Raw genomic sequence first — 12,772 nt, forward strand, 5'->3', positions numbered from 1 at the left:
TTGTTGTGTGTCTCTTAATCAATTTACTGTATTATATTGTTGTGTGTGTGATGCAAGACAATAAACGTTTTATCTATCTATCTATCTATCTAAAAAACTATCCACAACTGTGCTGTCGCCTATGCACCTACTTAATACTACCTGGTACTAGCACACCTTCTATGTAAGAAAAGAGCAGCGGCCACGTAATAAACAAGGCAAGTTTCTATAGAGTTATGTTCTGATCCTAAAAAGCCAAATATAGCAGCAACGATTTTAAGTGATATGGAATTTTATTGTGATTCATTCCATGAAGTATGTTGATAACGTAATTGATTAAAGTCAACTTTTTCCTTGAGAAAATCTGGCACCCATGTCTGGTCCGCTGATGTAACCAGTAGCCTTCCAAGATCACTTGTATTCATCGCCCACTCACGAATTCTGAAATCCAGTTGCGTCAGCGACGCTCAACGGGTTTTCATATAAAACTCATTACCTTGCTAAACCAATAAAATATTTGCAATTGTTCTATGTTTAAAATAACAAATTTGAAATCTTTACATAAAAAGGATACGGAAACGGATATTGTCAATTGACTATATTAAATTGATTCCATTGTTTTTCGAACTTTTTGAGAAGTAAGTATACACGGATTCTCGATTTTGCTTCCAAACCGAAATCAAAATAATTTTAATTTTGCCAATGTACCTAATAGGGGTTAAACCTGGGAAATTAGAACTCTACATATTAGTTCTCACACCTTTTCTAGTGAAACATTTTATCACGTAATGCACGCGGCGTACCTCAGGGTAGCGGACTTGGGCCAATATTACGCTAATTCTACATCAACGACCCCCTGATGCCAAAAGACACAAACGCTTGTTACTTGCAGATAACACATTAACGATACTATGTAGGTAAACACCTTCCAATCTTTTAGATTACGAATTTGACGTAAATACACTGGAATTAGTGGCCAATCGGCGCATTAACGATGATTTGAGAATATGGCTATATTAAAATTTAATAAAGTCTGGACAGTTATAAAACGTTAAAAATAAATGTTAAAAACAAAGATCAAGTTTTAAAAGAAGAAATAGAGCAAAAACAAAATTTGTAGGTATAATTTTCATATTGATACTGAACAGATGACTCTAAATCGTTCTGCCACGAGTAAGTCTAGAAGAGGAGAGGCCTACCATGGTTGCTTAGCGTCCACTCTACAAGAAAAAATGGGTAAATGCATCAACTTCCGCATGCCAGAAGCCGTACCAAGTAAATTAAGAATTTTGGCAGAGTAAAGTTACATGAGATATTCAGTGATTCAGGTAAACCCATAAAAATTCTAAGTTATATCCATTAGTTGCAGAGACGACACATGTGAAAATATGTAATTACTGCCTCTCTAATATTTTAAAATCAAAGACATCTTGATTGGCTATAGACTTGAAATCGTCCCATTGATTAAGCACAGAGATAAAACTGATAAATAGTAATAACAATCTTACGTAATTTGATTACCTAAATAAGATTTTATCGTCAGCTCATGTCGTGGCCAGGAAATCAAAATGTCTCTTCCGTTGAAGATTTCTCTTTGCATAAATATCTACAAATTTGACTACGTAAATTATTTGACCTTAAAATTACATTATTTATTATATTTTCTATTATATTTACTAAGGGACATGTATCACGAACAACACATACCTATTCGTTTTTCTTATTTTATTTTCTGACCACATTTTAGGTTTAGATCTAATCTGGAATGTTATTTTATTGTGTGAATGTAAAAAAAAAGCTTGTGAGATGAAATTGTACAACAATTTTAAAACTATAGCACTGAAACACGTAAAAATGAAAGTTAATACCCATTAACTTCAATACAATATGTTATTGGCTAGCGTCCATCATCCTCGTCTACTATCCATCAATTGATATTGTAAATAATCGAGCATTAAATACCTAAAAGAATTTAAAAAATAAACCACGCTTAAGTGACTTGACTATAAACAATTTGCTTTTGAATTTCATTAAATATCTGCGTCATATTGCTTCCGATATATCTGACCAAGTAGTGGCTTCCATTAGCTACCAGTCAAGATTCAGAGCCGATAAAGTCTCAATGCATTTTGTTTATTTTCACGTCTCAATCGGACTCGAGCATTTTATGTTTGTGGTAACGAACAGATCCGAAATTGATATAGTTGCTATTATAATTGATATTGTATTTATGAATAAATATAAATAAACATATTCTTATTCGTATAAGGAACAAAATCTCTAAAAGTATTTTAATATACATATATATATATCCAGGTAGGTACTAGCAGCAAAGTGGACGCTTTACCGTCTTAAGGGTTGTTTTGGTGCAGGCAACGTATGCCTTGCGTGTTATATGGGTCAAACAATGGCGTTTAAGATTCACAAATAAATGGTGAACTAAATAAGGAACGGGCTACTACTATATCTGTTTACAAACGAAACCATTTTGGGACCGGGAAGACTTTAACTTGCGTATCCAGAAGAAATTCACCGGATACCTTTACTTGAGACTTTAGGGTGTATACCCGTTCTACCCAACCTGGTTTGTATTGGGTAAAGTAGGATACAACAAAATCGAACCGATAAAGGACTTGGCTTTCGCTAGCTTTATAATTCGAGTGTTGCGAGGTACTGTTTCAAACCTTACAGTGACTACATGCACCGGCGTCGGCGGTCACGGTTACCGGCTGCTGGCAGTGCAAGTGCCGCGCGACAGGAATAATTTGCTCAACAAGACCCTGCCCAAGCTCCTCGTGCCCTGCACACGTTATATACAGTAGCTGAAATAGTTGATATTTTTACTTGTTTTGAAAACAAATTCGTAAAAAACTTTGTCGTAATGTAAGTACCGAATGGGTTATTGTTATTAAGAGAACAGCTATTTATTATTATTAATCAGATAAACATTATTATTTTATGTAAGTAGGTAAATAGAATGCTTAGGTACTATTATATTGGGACAAGCTTGTAAAAGAGCTGTAGGAATGTACAAAATAAATAAATAAAATAAAAATAAAACTTTGCTCATGGATATAAAAAGAAAATGTAACGTAGGCCACATGCTTGGCACTTTTAAAAGATATCATTACAATGGGAAAGAGGTCGACAGTACAAATCCCTTTGGTGTGCCTATCTACGACTTCAATTGGCGAGTTACTACATAGGTACGTTTGTGAATGTTTATCTCAAAGGTAACATGAGTAATGGAAAACACGTGTATAAGTCCACAACCCACATTGGAACAGCGCGGCAGACTATGGTTTAAACGATCTGCTTATAGTATACCTATGCCCAGCAGCAGGTTGAAGATGATAAAAATGCAAAAAAATTACACAAAACAATTGAGGACCCTTTGACGTCGGTTAAGAACATGAGCACTGTGGCACACCGCTGCATCGAGCCATATGTGCATGAAGTATTGGTATTCGTACAAACCAAGAAACTTCCGAAACATTGACAATTTAAACTGCCTCCGTGGCCGAACGGTTACCATACCGGACTGCCACGCAGAGAACGGTTACCATGCCGGGAGAAATATTTGTATGGCCTACAATTGTTTCTCTCGTGAGTTTGGGTGTAATTTGTGGTTGTCTAAGTGTGTCCATGGCACCCGCGACACAGGGTTTCCCTAGTGCGGGGCTATGTTGAGTGTGTGCGTTATTTATTATTATTATTTATTTAATTATTATTTGTTTTGTTTCTCGTAACTTTGTAATAATACCTTGATTTCAATACAACCGGATGCAGCGTGTCAACGCTTTTCTCGTGCTTAAAACAACATTAACTAAGATCACACTTAGCCGCGCTCGCGCAATCAACGCATTACTCTATGATCTATAGATCTGGCGTCCGCTTTCCTAATCGATAATACATATTAAATTATAAAGTAGCATATGTCTGCGATTTTACAAATGTTGAATTGTTTCTTTTCAAGCAATTGTTAATAAAAGTTATAACTTTGTATACGAACATTACATTTCAAATTGAAATGTAATACGTAGGTATAGGGAGACGATTTTGGTTGGTATTAAAGGTTATTATAGGTACAATTTCTGCGTACTTGCATGACAAAAATCCGTGGTAGCAACCCGTTTAGCTCATGGAGGTAGTGTCGGTCTCTGATGTTTCAAAACGAAAAAAAATATAATATTGTAAATGTTGAATGCGTACTAATGTTATTTACAAAGAGCAACCCCTAGAGTTTCTTGCTCATTCTTCTCAGGGGAATCTACCTTATGAATGAGCGGTAGAGTTTATGAATGCTTAGGTACTTATGAAATAAAGATTATTTTGATTTTGTTTTTGATATTGATAATACAACCGATGTCCTTATTAGACGTGGGCGGATAATAAATAAAGTTATTAGATACATATATTTGAATCGTTGCTTCCTCTCACACTCTACGCTTACTACTGAACACTTAGAAAAAATCCCTCAGAACGAACTAGCGGACCTTGCGAATTTTTCTATGTGCGTGTTGCGGCACTTTGTTTTTGGTTTTTAACGACTTTTTGCCGTAGCTCTGCCTGTGAGTAATAAAATAAGAGAATAATTCAACACACTTTTTTTTTTTTATTATACTTCTAAAATTTAATATGACTTTCAAAATACTTGCGTTGCATACTGTGATCAATATTTTTGGCGCAGCGTTTGAGTTGAGTTGCACAATGAAGTTTTTTTTATTTCATACATTTTTATTCTTGATGGTGTAATTGCGCCAAACGACTGAGACATGGACTTTATTTGACTCACAATTTTAATAAAACCTAAACTAAGGGTATTTTTTATGTAACAAAAACGTCCAAATAATTACTAGAATACATATGTAAAAATGTACTTTGTCTCATTTAGGAAGAAATAAAATTTTGAATGGAATATGTTTCATTATTATAAAACCTCAAACCATACAAGTAATTCAATTTGAATAGCATTACTATTTAGAATTATCTAAGTTTCGGATTCATTTAGCTTTAATGGAAATGGGCTAACAAAACTATTATTGGTAAATTCTTTACTCCGGTAGAACGTGAATTCACCTTATATTTAAAAAGTTGAGGCATTTAAGTTTATTAAGGAGGATCACGATATACTTCCGATGCGGGCACAAGTACATGTTTTCAAGTGAAACATCCCATAATTCAAACATGTCCTTGTCATGGCAATATAATGTAATACCAACCAAACCATAAACTTACGTAAAATCTCGAACAAATTCCGAAAATAGCACTGTACCTTCCTGCTTACCTACTTAGGAGTGCTTTTAGTTTTATTTCGTCGAAGCGCCATTCGCATTAAGTAGTGGCTGACATTAATTTAAATTAACATTTATGTTTAGTCGTACAAATATTGTCGTTTTTTACTACTTTAGTTGGCGGAGCGGTGGTAACCCAATGGGAGAAAAGTTGCTTCTTAATGACGAGGCCGAGACGGCCCGAAGTGCTGTAACTACAAGTACTCCACGACTTTCATTTATAAGTTACATTAACTAAATTTTTTATGTATAGTAGGAGGCAAACGAGTCACTTGATCGAAGGTGGTCATCGTCCCCCATGGACTTGAGGCAGCTGGCTTGCCTTTGAGAGACCCGTTGACATGCCTTTTTTTGTAGAACCCCTTGTCATAGCGTAAAAGAAATACTCCCTTCAGGAGGAAGTACATTCCACATCTTGCAGATTCGAGGAAAGAACGAACCGTGATGCCTTTGGCTTAAACCTTTGCTCAGAGGGAAACCGTACCACTAGTGGTTAATTTATAACATCATAACTTAATATGAATATAAGCAAAACAAAAGTTAAGGAAGCTATGACAATAGGACAAATAAATATTGAAAAGAAACCTTATTGCACAATCATAAAGCTGTAACATTAAATATTAGAAACCTAATACTGACGTAGGGATGCCCAAAACTAATTTAATGATTACCTGTATCTTGGGCAGCTTGTTAATGAATACTTTTTTATATTATAGTGCTTAAGAACAAAATACGTAATCATTTAAATAACAATAAAACAACGCATTATAATTATTTTATTCATTGACTTACAATTATATGGACGTCGGGTCCGCGCTAAAAAGTGTCCGAACTTATAGGGCGTTAAAATCGTATACAGAGCGTCATTCACGCTTTAGTCTTCGTTTGTTCGACTGACAGCGAAGCAAGCAAAACTAGACAGTAGGTACTGCGATGACATTACAATTTAAATTCAACGTTTTAGCTTTTTCATATTCCTTTACACGTCACGACGTTTAAAAAGGTTGATTTGGGACATTTTTTCGTGATTTTTTGTATTAGACCCGTCGTCCAATTATTTGTAAGTCAATGATTTTATTGTAATTTTGTGACAAATTTTTGTAGACCTCTGTTTCGGCGTATCTAGGTCTTATTTTCAAGTCTATATTTGAAAGTCTTTTTACATATAATCTTATCTTAAAGCATGATAATACAATGTGGAATTTAGTTTAAAATAAAGTAACGAGCCGACGAAGCAGAAGAATCTATGAGAGTGAGCAGTGCGAAGTTGTTCACGAGACGAAGAAAAGTCTAAGTTTACTTCCATTTTTATTAACGAAGAAAAGTCGTCTGTGGTGAGTTCGGGACATGGAATCAAATGTAGTTATTGACCGCTTTTTCAGAATTAATTGTGAATAAACAGTTACTGGATAGAAAGGTCATCGCACTTGGCTAGGAGTTCGATGATTGGGCAACGGTAAGGACGGAAGTTGCTGACTTTTAACTCTGTGCGAACTTTCTAGGTTTATATAATAATATAATAACGCTCACACTCAACATAGCCCCGCACTAGGGAAACCCTGTGTCGCGGGTGCTATGGACACATACATAGACAACCATAAATTACACTCAAAATCACGAGAGAAATAAATATAGGCCATACAAATATTTCTCCCGGCCCGGGTATCCAACCTGGGACCTCTGCGTGGCAATCAATGGTAACCGTTCGGCCACGGAGGCAGTTAAAGAAGTGATATAGAAGAAACAGTGAATATGAAGTACCGAATTGAATCAAGTAGCAACAATTGATAGTGGGCTACATATTTGTACTAAAGAAAAGCATTTAACATGCGGTGGAGCCGATCTTGGGCAACTACGACAATAGTGAGCTACTTTTGTACCACCTGATACAAAAAGTATATATGTATATCACCTGATATTCGAGCAGGTTGAGAGGAGAAGTTGTATGAGAATTCAATACGTCATGTATTTGGTTTAGTCGGTATTTAGTGGCAGTGCCCGCGCTCTGAGCGACTCCGTCGCTGGAATAACACCAAATTGGGCTTGTGTATGAGGAACATGAGGCACTGAAAAATAGGAGCATATCATCGATAAAGGACATTGTGGTCTTACGGCTAGAGAGTGGAACAGCGCATAACTGGTTAATATAGATTTATTTTTGTGGATAAGGATTTTTATGGAGAAGGAAGGAAGGAGGATCTCAGTCTCGGTCTCATAATACTTATTACGCGATAGGCAGTGCCGCTGTTGTCAGTGGGCAGACTATTGCAGGTTGGTATGTTTTAAGGTTTTCTGTAAAAATAAGTTTATACTACGCCAAAAGAAAAAATATCTTCAACATTGTGCGTGACGCTCGGGAAGTAACGTGATTCATCAATGGATTATCTATATACATATTAGTTCCATAATTATTGACCTAGATCGCCAACATGAGAATTAATTTGCTACGTACGCATATTATACGTCTCAGTAAAGACATATCTTTTTATTTGTCTTTCGTGGGGCCATTTGTCGCGACGAGCAGGTAATTTTTATTAATTCAGTATGCAAACATAATATTTTACACAATGTTAACTCTTGCGACATGTAAGTGCTCATGCAATATGCATGCGTGTGTGGTGTGCTTAAGCCGTATGAGCGGAACGAGTGAAATGAGCTTGAATATTTTCGAGTGGCGCCTTTGGCGCTAAGTGGGTTAAACAAAGTTTGTAATTTCGTTAACATCAAACCATGTTAAAGCGCTGTCACGCTTATAGACACAGTTTTTGAAATATATTTGGCTATTTAAATTCTATATTACACTGCAATGCAAATGTAAACAAAATAAAGCCGATGTTCGAAACATAAACATTTATAGGTATGGTGTTCGACGAGTTGACTTCATGGTTGGTCATAAAATCAAAACCAGGTAAAATCAATCCTGTTTGTATTTCAAAACCACGTACCCGTAAGTATTTTAATAATAACGTAACTGTAAAATGGAACTATCTTCGAACGAATTTTTTTTTGGTAGGGTATAGGTATTTGAAAAAACAAATATACCTACGCGATTTAAATCCGGAAAAATAGTTTCATTTCCTAAGGTATAGGAAATAGGAAAAAGATATCTCTAACATTTCTAATTTTGTTACAAAACCGAAAACTCGACCGTCAATATTAGAAAATGGTTTCACTTTTACTTACTCCGTGGTTAAAAGACAATTACTTGATGGAATTTACTTTCTATCTTCATTGCAAGGATGTTAATTTTTTTTCTTATCCTGTACTTTAAATCTGTCAATTATAATTTCATAAACCATTTATGACAATAAAGGCGCACTTTTTAGTTCTGAATCGAAATTCTATTGTCTATGGTACTCGCCACTGAGCTGAAAAGTTTCATTAAAGTTCTGTACACAGAACTACAACGAGTATTATAGTACTGTACACAGGCCTTTCATGACTTTCAAAAAAGAACTTTGTGCTTTTGCTAATTAAAATATCAATTAGGACGCTACTCTAACGCTATACTGCCTTCTGGTTGGTTGATAGGCCACTCGGCCAAGCCTTGTGGTCTAAACGCAGTACTCGGCTCTAGGGACCCTCATTATGCAACGATTACATATCGTCATCATCATCAACAGCCTATCGTAGTCCACTGCTGGACACAGGCCTCTCCCAATGCGCACCATTTCGCCGGGTCCTCAGCTCGTTGCGTCATCAAGCCTCAGAGTTAGTGGGTTGAACGTTGCCAGAGTCAGTTGTTTGAGGTAGTCCGGTGATATAATACCAAGTAGATATTTGCTTTAGGTACACGTCACTTAATTATTAACTTTTACTTAAGAGTAAGGGGTAAATTGATAAGTGCTTAAAGTTATTTCACTGAGTCGGATAATTTAGAAATTAATTTGGCGTTTGGGTATACCTTGTATACATAGTAAACATTGGGATAACAAACAATTGGAACCGTATAAGATGTGCCATTACCCAATGAATTGATCACAAGTCCGTCGGGCGGCGGCGGCGGCGTCGGCGGCGGCGGGCGGCGCCTCGCGGTAGGCGTAACTGCACGGAATTATTAACAATTTGCCAATGGTGTCAGGACTTCTGCTCTATAGGTACCTTTGTTAATTAAGCGATTTAAAATTCGACTGTTTTTTTATGTACCTGTGTTATCCGATTTATATATGTATAAATTTGTGAACCGATTTTGATGATTCTGTTTTTGTTGGAAAGATTTAAATTTGAAGAAAATGTTCCACCTCTAACAGTGGTTGCACACGGCGAGTTTTATGAAGCGCGAGGTTGCGTCGCTACACTTGCGATTTACAGGCGAAGGCATCGATGCAGATGCGCTTGCACCGTGTTTGCATCGCTGCGAAAAGTCGCGTAACTGCTCTAAGGGTGGGCAACTAGGGGATGAATGATTTTTCAGCTTGGTTTCTTGAATAGGTACTCAGTACAGAGATTATAATTATTTTTTTTTCACAATTGAATACCTATAGGTAGAGCATACATGAAACACGTTTTTGTGACCGATGTGTCAGGTATGAAGAGCCGTGAAGGAGTACTATCTAACTAGCGACATTATATATTCACCATTTTTATCTCGTTTCAGACGTTTTAATCCGTACGAATTTCACTAAAACTCAATTTTCAGATGAGCCCGTGCCCAGGAGTACTAGGTAACTCGAGTTGATAAATGTGTTTCAAATAAAATATTTCTTATGGTCTATTTGAATTGGTAAAAATCTTTTTTTCATGTTTTCGGATAATGAATTCAAGGAGTGTCAGCAATATTTCGGGTTCAGGGATAGGTAACATTTACCTATACAAAAAAATATGCATAATTAAAACACATATAATAATTAGGAATGTATTTATAATAAGAGTATCAAGATTTAAATGAAACGATTGCACAAGTGTCGAATCAACTCACCGGCACTTTCGACGGCTCCAGGCGAAACCGGTACAGGCTCGCACTCCCGGTCCTCTCTCCTCTCGTAATTACTTCTCCTTCCTCCGTTAAGGCCTAAGATTGCATCTATCGTATGGCGGGGCCCTTGACTCACCCCCGCCGGCACTTGTGTCAGTCCTAGACGACTTTTGACGGCGTCAAAACTCTGATTCAACTGCATCTGCTGAGCATGGAAGAACATCCCCATTCGGTTTAAAGTCTCTAAATTTTGTTGGTGCTGGGACAGCGATATGTTTTGATCAGTGACGTTTATTGAGGAACTCGAGTTGAGGCTGCTCATTTGAGAACGCGGGCTGTTAGTCTCGGAACGCGGGGGCGTTTGCGCGAAGTAGCGCTCCTCTGACGCGTCCATCCTTGACGAGCGCGCGCGCGACACTGGCTGAAGCCTGCTGCGGCGAGGGCTGAAAAGGGAGGGGACAGAGGCGGAGCTGGTGGAGGGGGACGAGATTGCCCATTGAAAGTGCGAAATTTGGGGTCGCGAAGTGATTTTGTTTGGTAAGAAGCAAGAAGCGTCGTATTAGCATTTTCCCCGTGGAGTTCCTTTATTGAGTGTCGGTTGAAGGTTGAATAGTTTTTTCTGTGTGATTGGCTCGATTGTGTGGCGTGTCGGGAGGGGGGGCCGGGGAGGGTCGCGGGGACAAGAGTTGTCAGCTTTGAGCATCTACAGAGTTTATGACTTGTTAGTGTTTAGTTGGGCCTTTGAAAGATCGTGAATGAGTTACGAGTTTTTGAAACGCGATTTCTTGCGCGTTTCTGTTTGTTATTGATGTTGAGATTCGATTTACTCATAATGTACTTATGTAAGGAGATGTTGTTGGTGAACAATAATACGTACTTGTGACAGCGTATATATAATACACTAATATGGAGTCGACAATCCTTTTCAGTAAATGACTTTGTGGTGCTTCCAGTATCTCACTTAAGTATGAAATAATGAATAGCATTAAATCGTGAGCAGAGTAGTAACAAAGCGTTATTGTAATTTGACAACAAATCAATTTGTGCCAGAAGCCACCGAAACAAAACGAGCCTGAGCTAATTGAACCAAAACTCAATTATACCGGCTAACGAACTAAACTCTGATTAATCGCTAATCAATACACGGCCAATCAGTCTGTTTGTCTGTGACCTCCTCCCGCACACCCCACACCACCGTGACCCCCCGCCGCCGGACATCTGCCTGTTAACACACAACTCGACCAAATCGGTTAACCCGTAACCAAACAATAACAGCTTTCCCAACTGACCGCTCTCTTAAACTTTAATAACTTTAGTTCCAATACCTTTCGTACCAAAATGTACCTTAAATCATTCGTTGATCAGGATTCACTTTCCCGTGCTGAAAACCTCACTTACTCTGTTTCAAAATAGAAATGCATTCCATCAATATATTGCTATCTCTTTTACGCTCACGGCGTCTCATCTCAGGTGTATTCTGTGTTGCTATGGGCGGGGCGGTGACGTCATGCTCGGTGGCCAATCACCACGCGCGGTTTTTTTTCTTTTGGCGCTGTTTTGCCGCGCTGTGGCGGCCAGTGATTGTGCCGAGTGGAATAACGAGCTGTTGGCTTCTTCGCGTCAGTCGAATTCTATTTATATTTTTGTACCTGTTTATTAACTAATGTTTTGGAAACATATAGATTTGGTAATACGTTAAAATTAAAAAGCGGTTAATTAGTTAAATATTATTTTTTTTGTTCAACAACAATAATGTCTAAGTCATTCGTTCGTTTGGAGGTTCGATTAACGGCGGTGTAGCCATAAAAGACAAACATTTCACAATTGTTAACTGACAACACAATAATATTTATTTTTGAACGAGTATACATTATCTAAAGCTAAAATACCGAATTCTAATTCGGATCCTAGACATGTCTCGCCGGAGCTTCATACAGTGCTTCACGTCATTGTTTATTTGCAATTGCCTATGTACATATTATATCAGTACCTATAGGTAGCTACTAAATTATAAGTAGGTAGATGTCTGAACTTAATTCTTACCGGTTTCCGAGATTTTAGGGGTCGTTTCTACCCATCAATAGAAATTGTATTGTACTCAACAATTCAAGCACATAGCCTAGTTGGTACTGATAGCGTCCTCTATACGTACAAACTGTTATGTTACACATTTTGTCTATTAATAAATAAATAAATAAATAATAAATAAATGTAAAGTACCTATACTCGATCTAATTGTAGACCTACTGTAGCTGCCGACTATAGCTCAGAGAATTTTAGTTTAGTCAATAATATGTTATGCTTAGTACTTACCTAACTCTCATATAGGCTTTTTGGAACAATAAATTATTATTAAACAACTTTCATGACGACAAGTCTTTAAAAACCGTTTCAGTTTAACTTCTTCAAAAGTCACTCAATTAAGGATGACGGGTCGAATCTCTGTACATAGGTATCTACCAACGTGTACGTACCTAGACTTTAATTCTAAATTACGTACATTTGTGGATATTTAGTGCCAATGCCTGTGGCTAGTGATAGAGGAAAACATCCTGGTGGAACCTGCATTTCGAAAATAGTTTAC

General features: G+C 37.2%; 1 protein-coding gene across 1 annotated transcript in view; it reads right to left on the reverse strand.

The window, feature by feature from the left end:
- The window catches only part of LOC113227263 (retinal homeobox protein Rx1-like), a 66,860-nt gene extending 56,318 nt beyond the window's left edge, over positions 1-10,542 (reverse strand). The window contains exon 1 of the mRNA XM_026460165.1: positions 10,192-10,542. Within this exon, the coding sequence (XP_026315950.1) occupies positions 10,192-10,510 (319 nt within the window). The 5' untranslated portion in view covers positions 10,511-10,542. The remainder of the gene's footprint in view (positions 1-10,191) is intronic.
- Between the last annotated feature and the right edge of the window lie 2,230 nt (positions 10,543-12,772).

Source organism: Hyposmocoma kahamanoa, unplaced genomic scaffold (genome assembly GCF_003589595.1).
Source record: "Hyposmocoma kahamanoa isolate Upper Pololo Valley unplaced genomic scaffold, ASM358959v1 204, whole genome shotgun sequence".
Lineage (NCBI taxonomy): Eukaryota > Metazoa > Arthropoda > Insecta > Lepidoptera > Cosmopterigidae > Hyposmocoma > Hyposmocoma kahamanoa.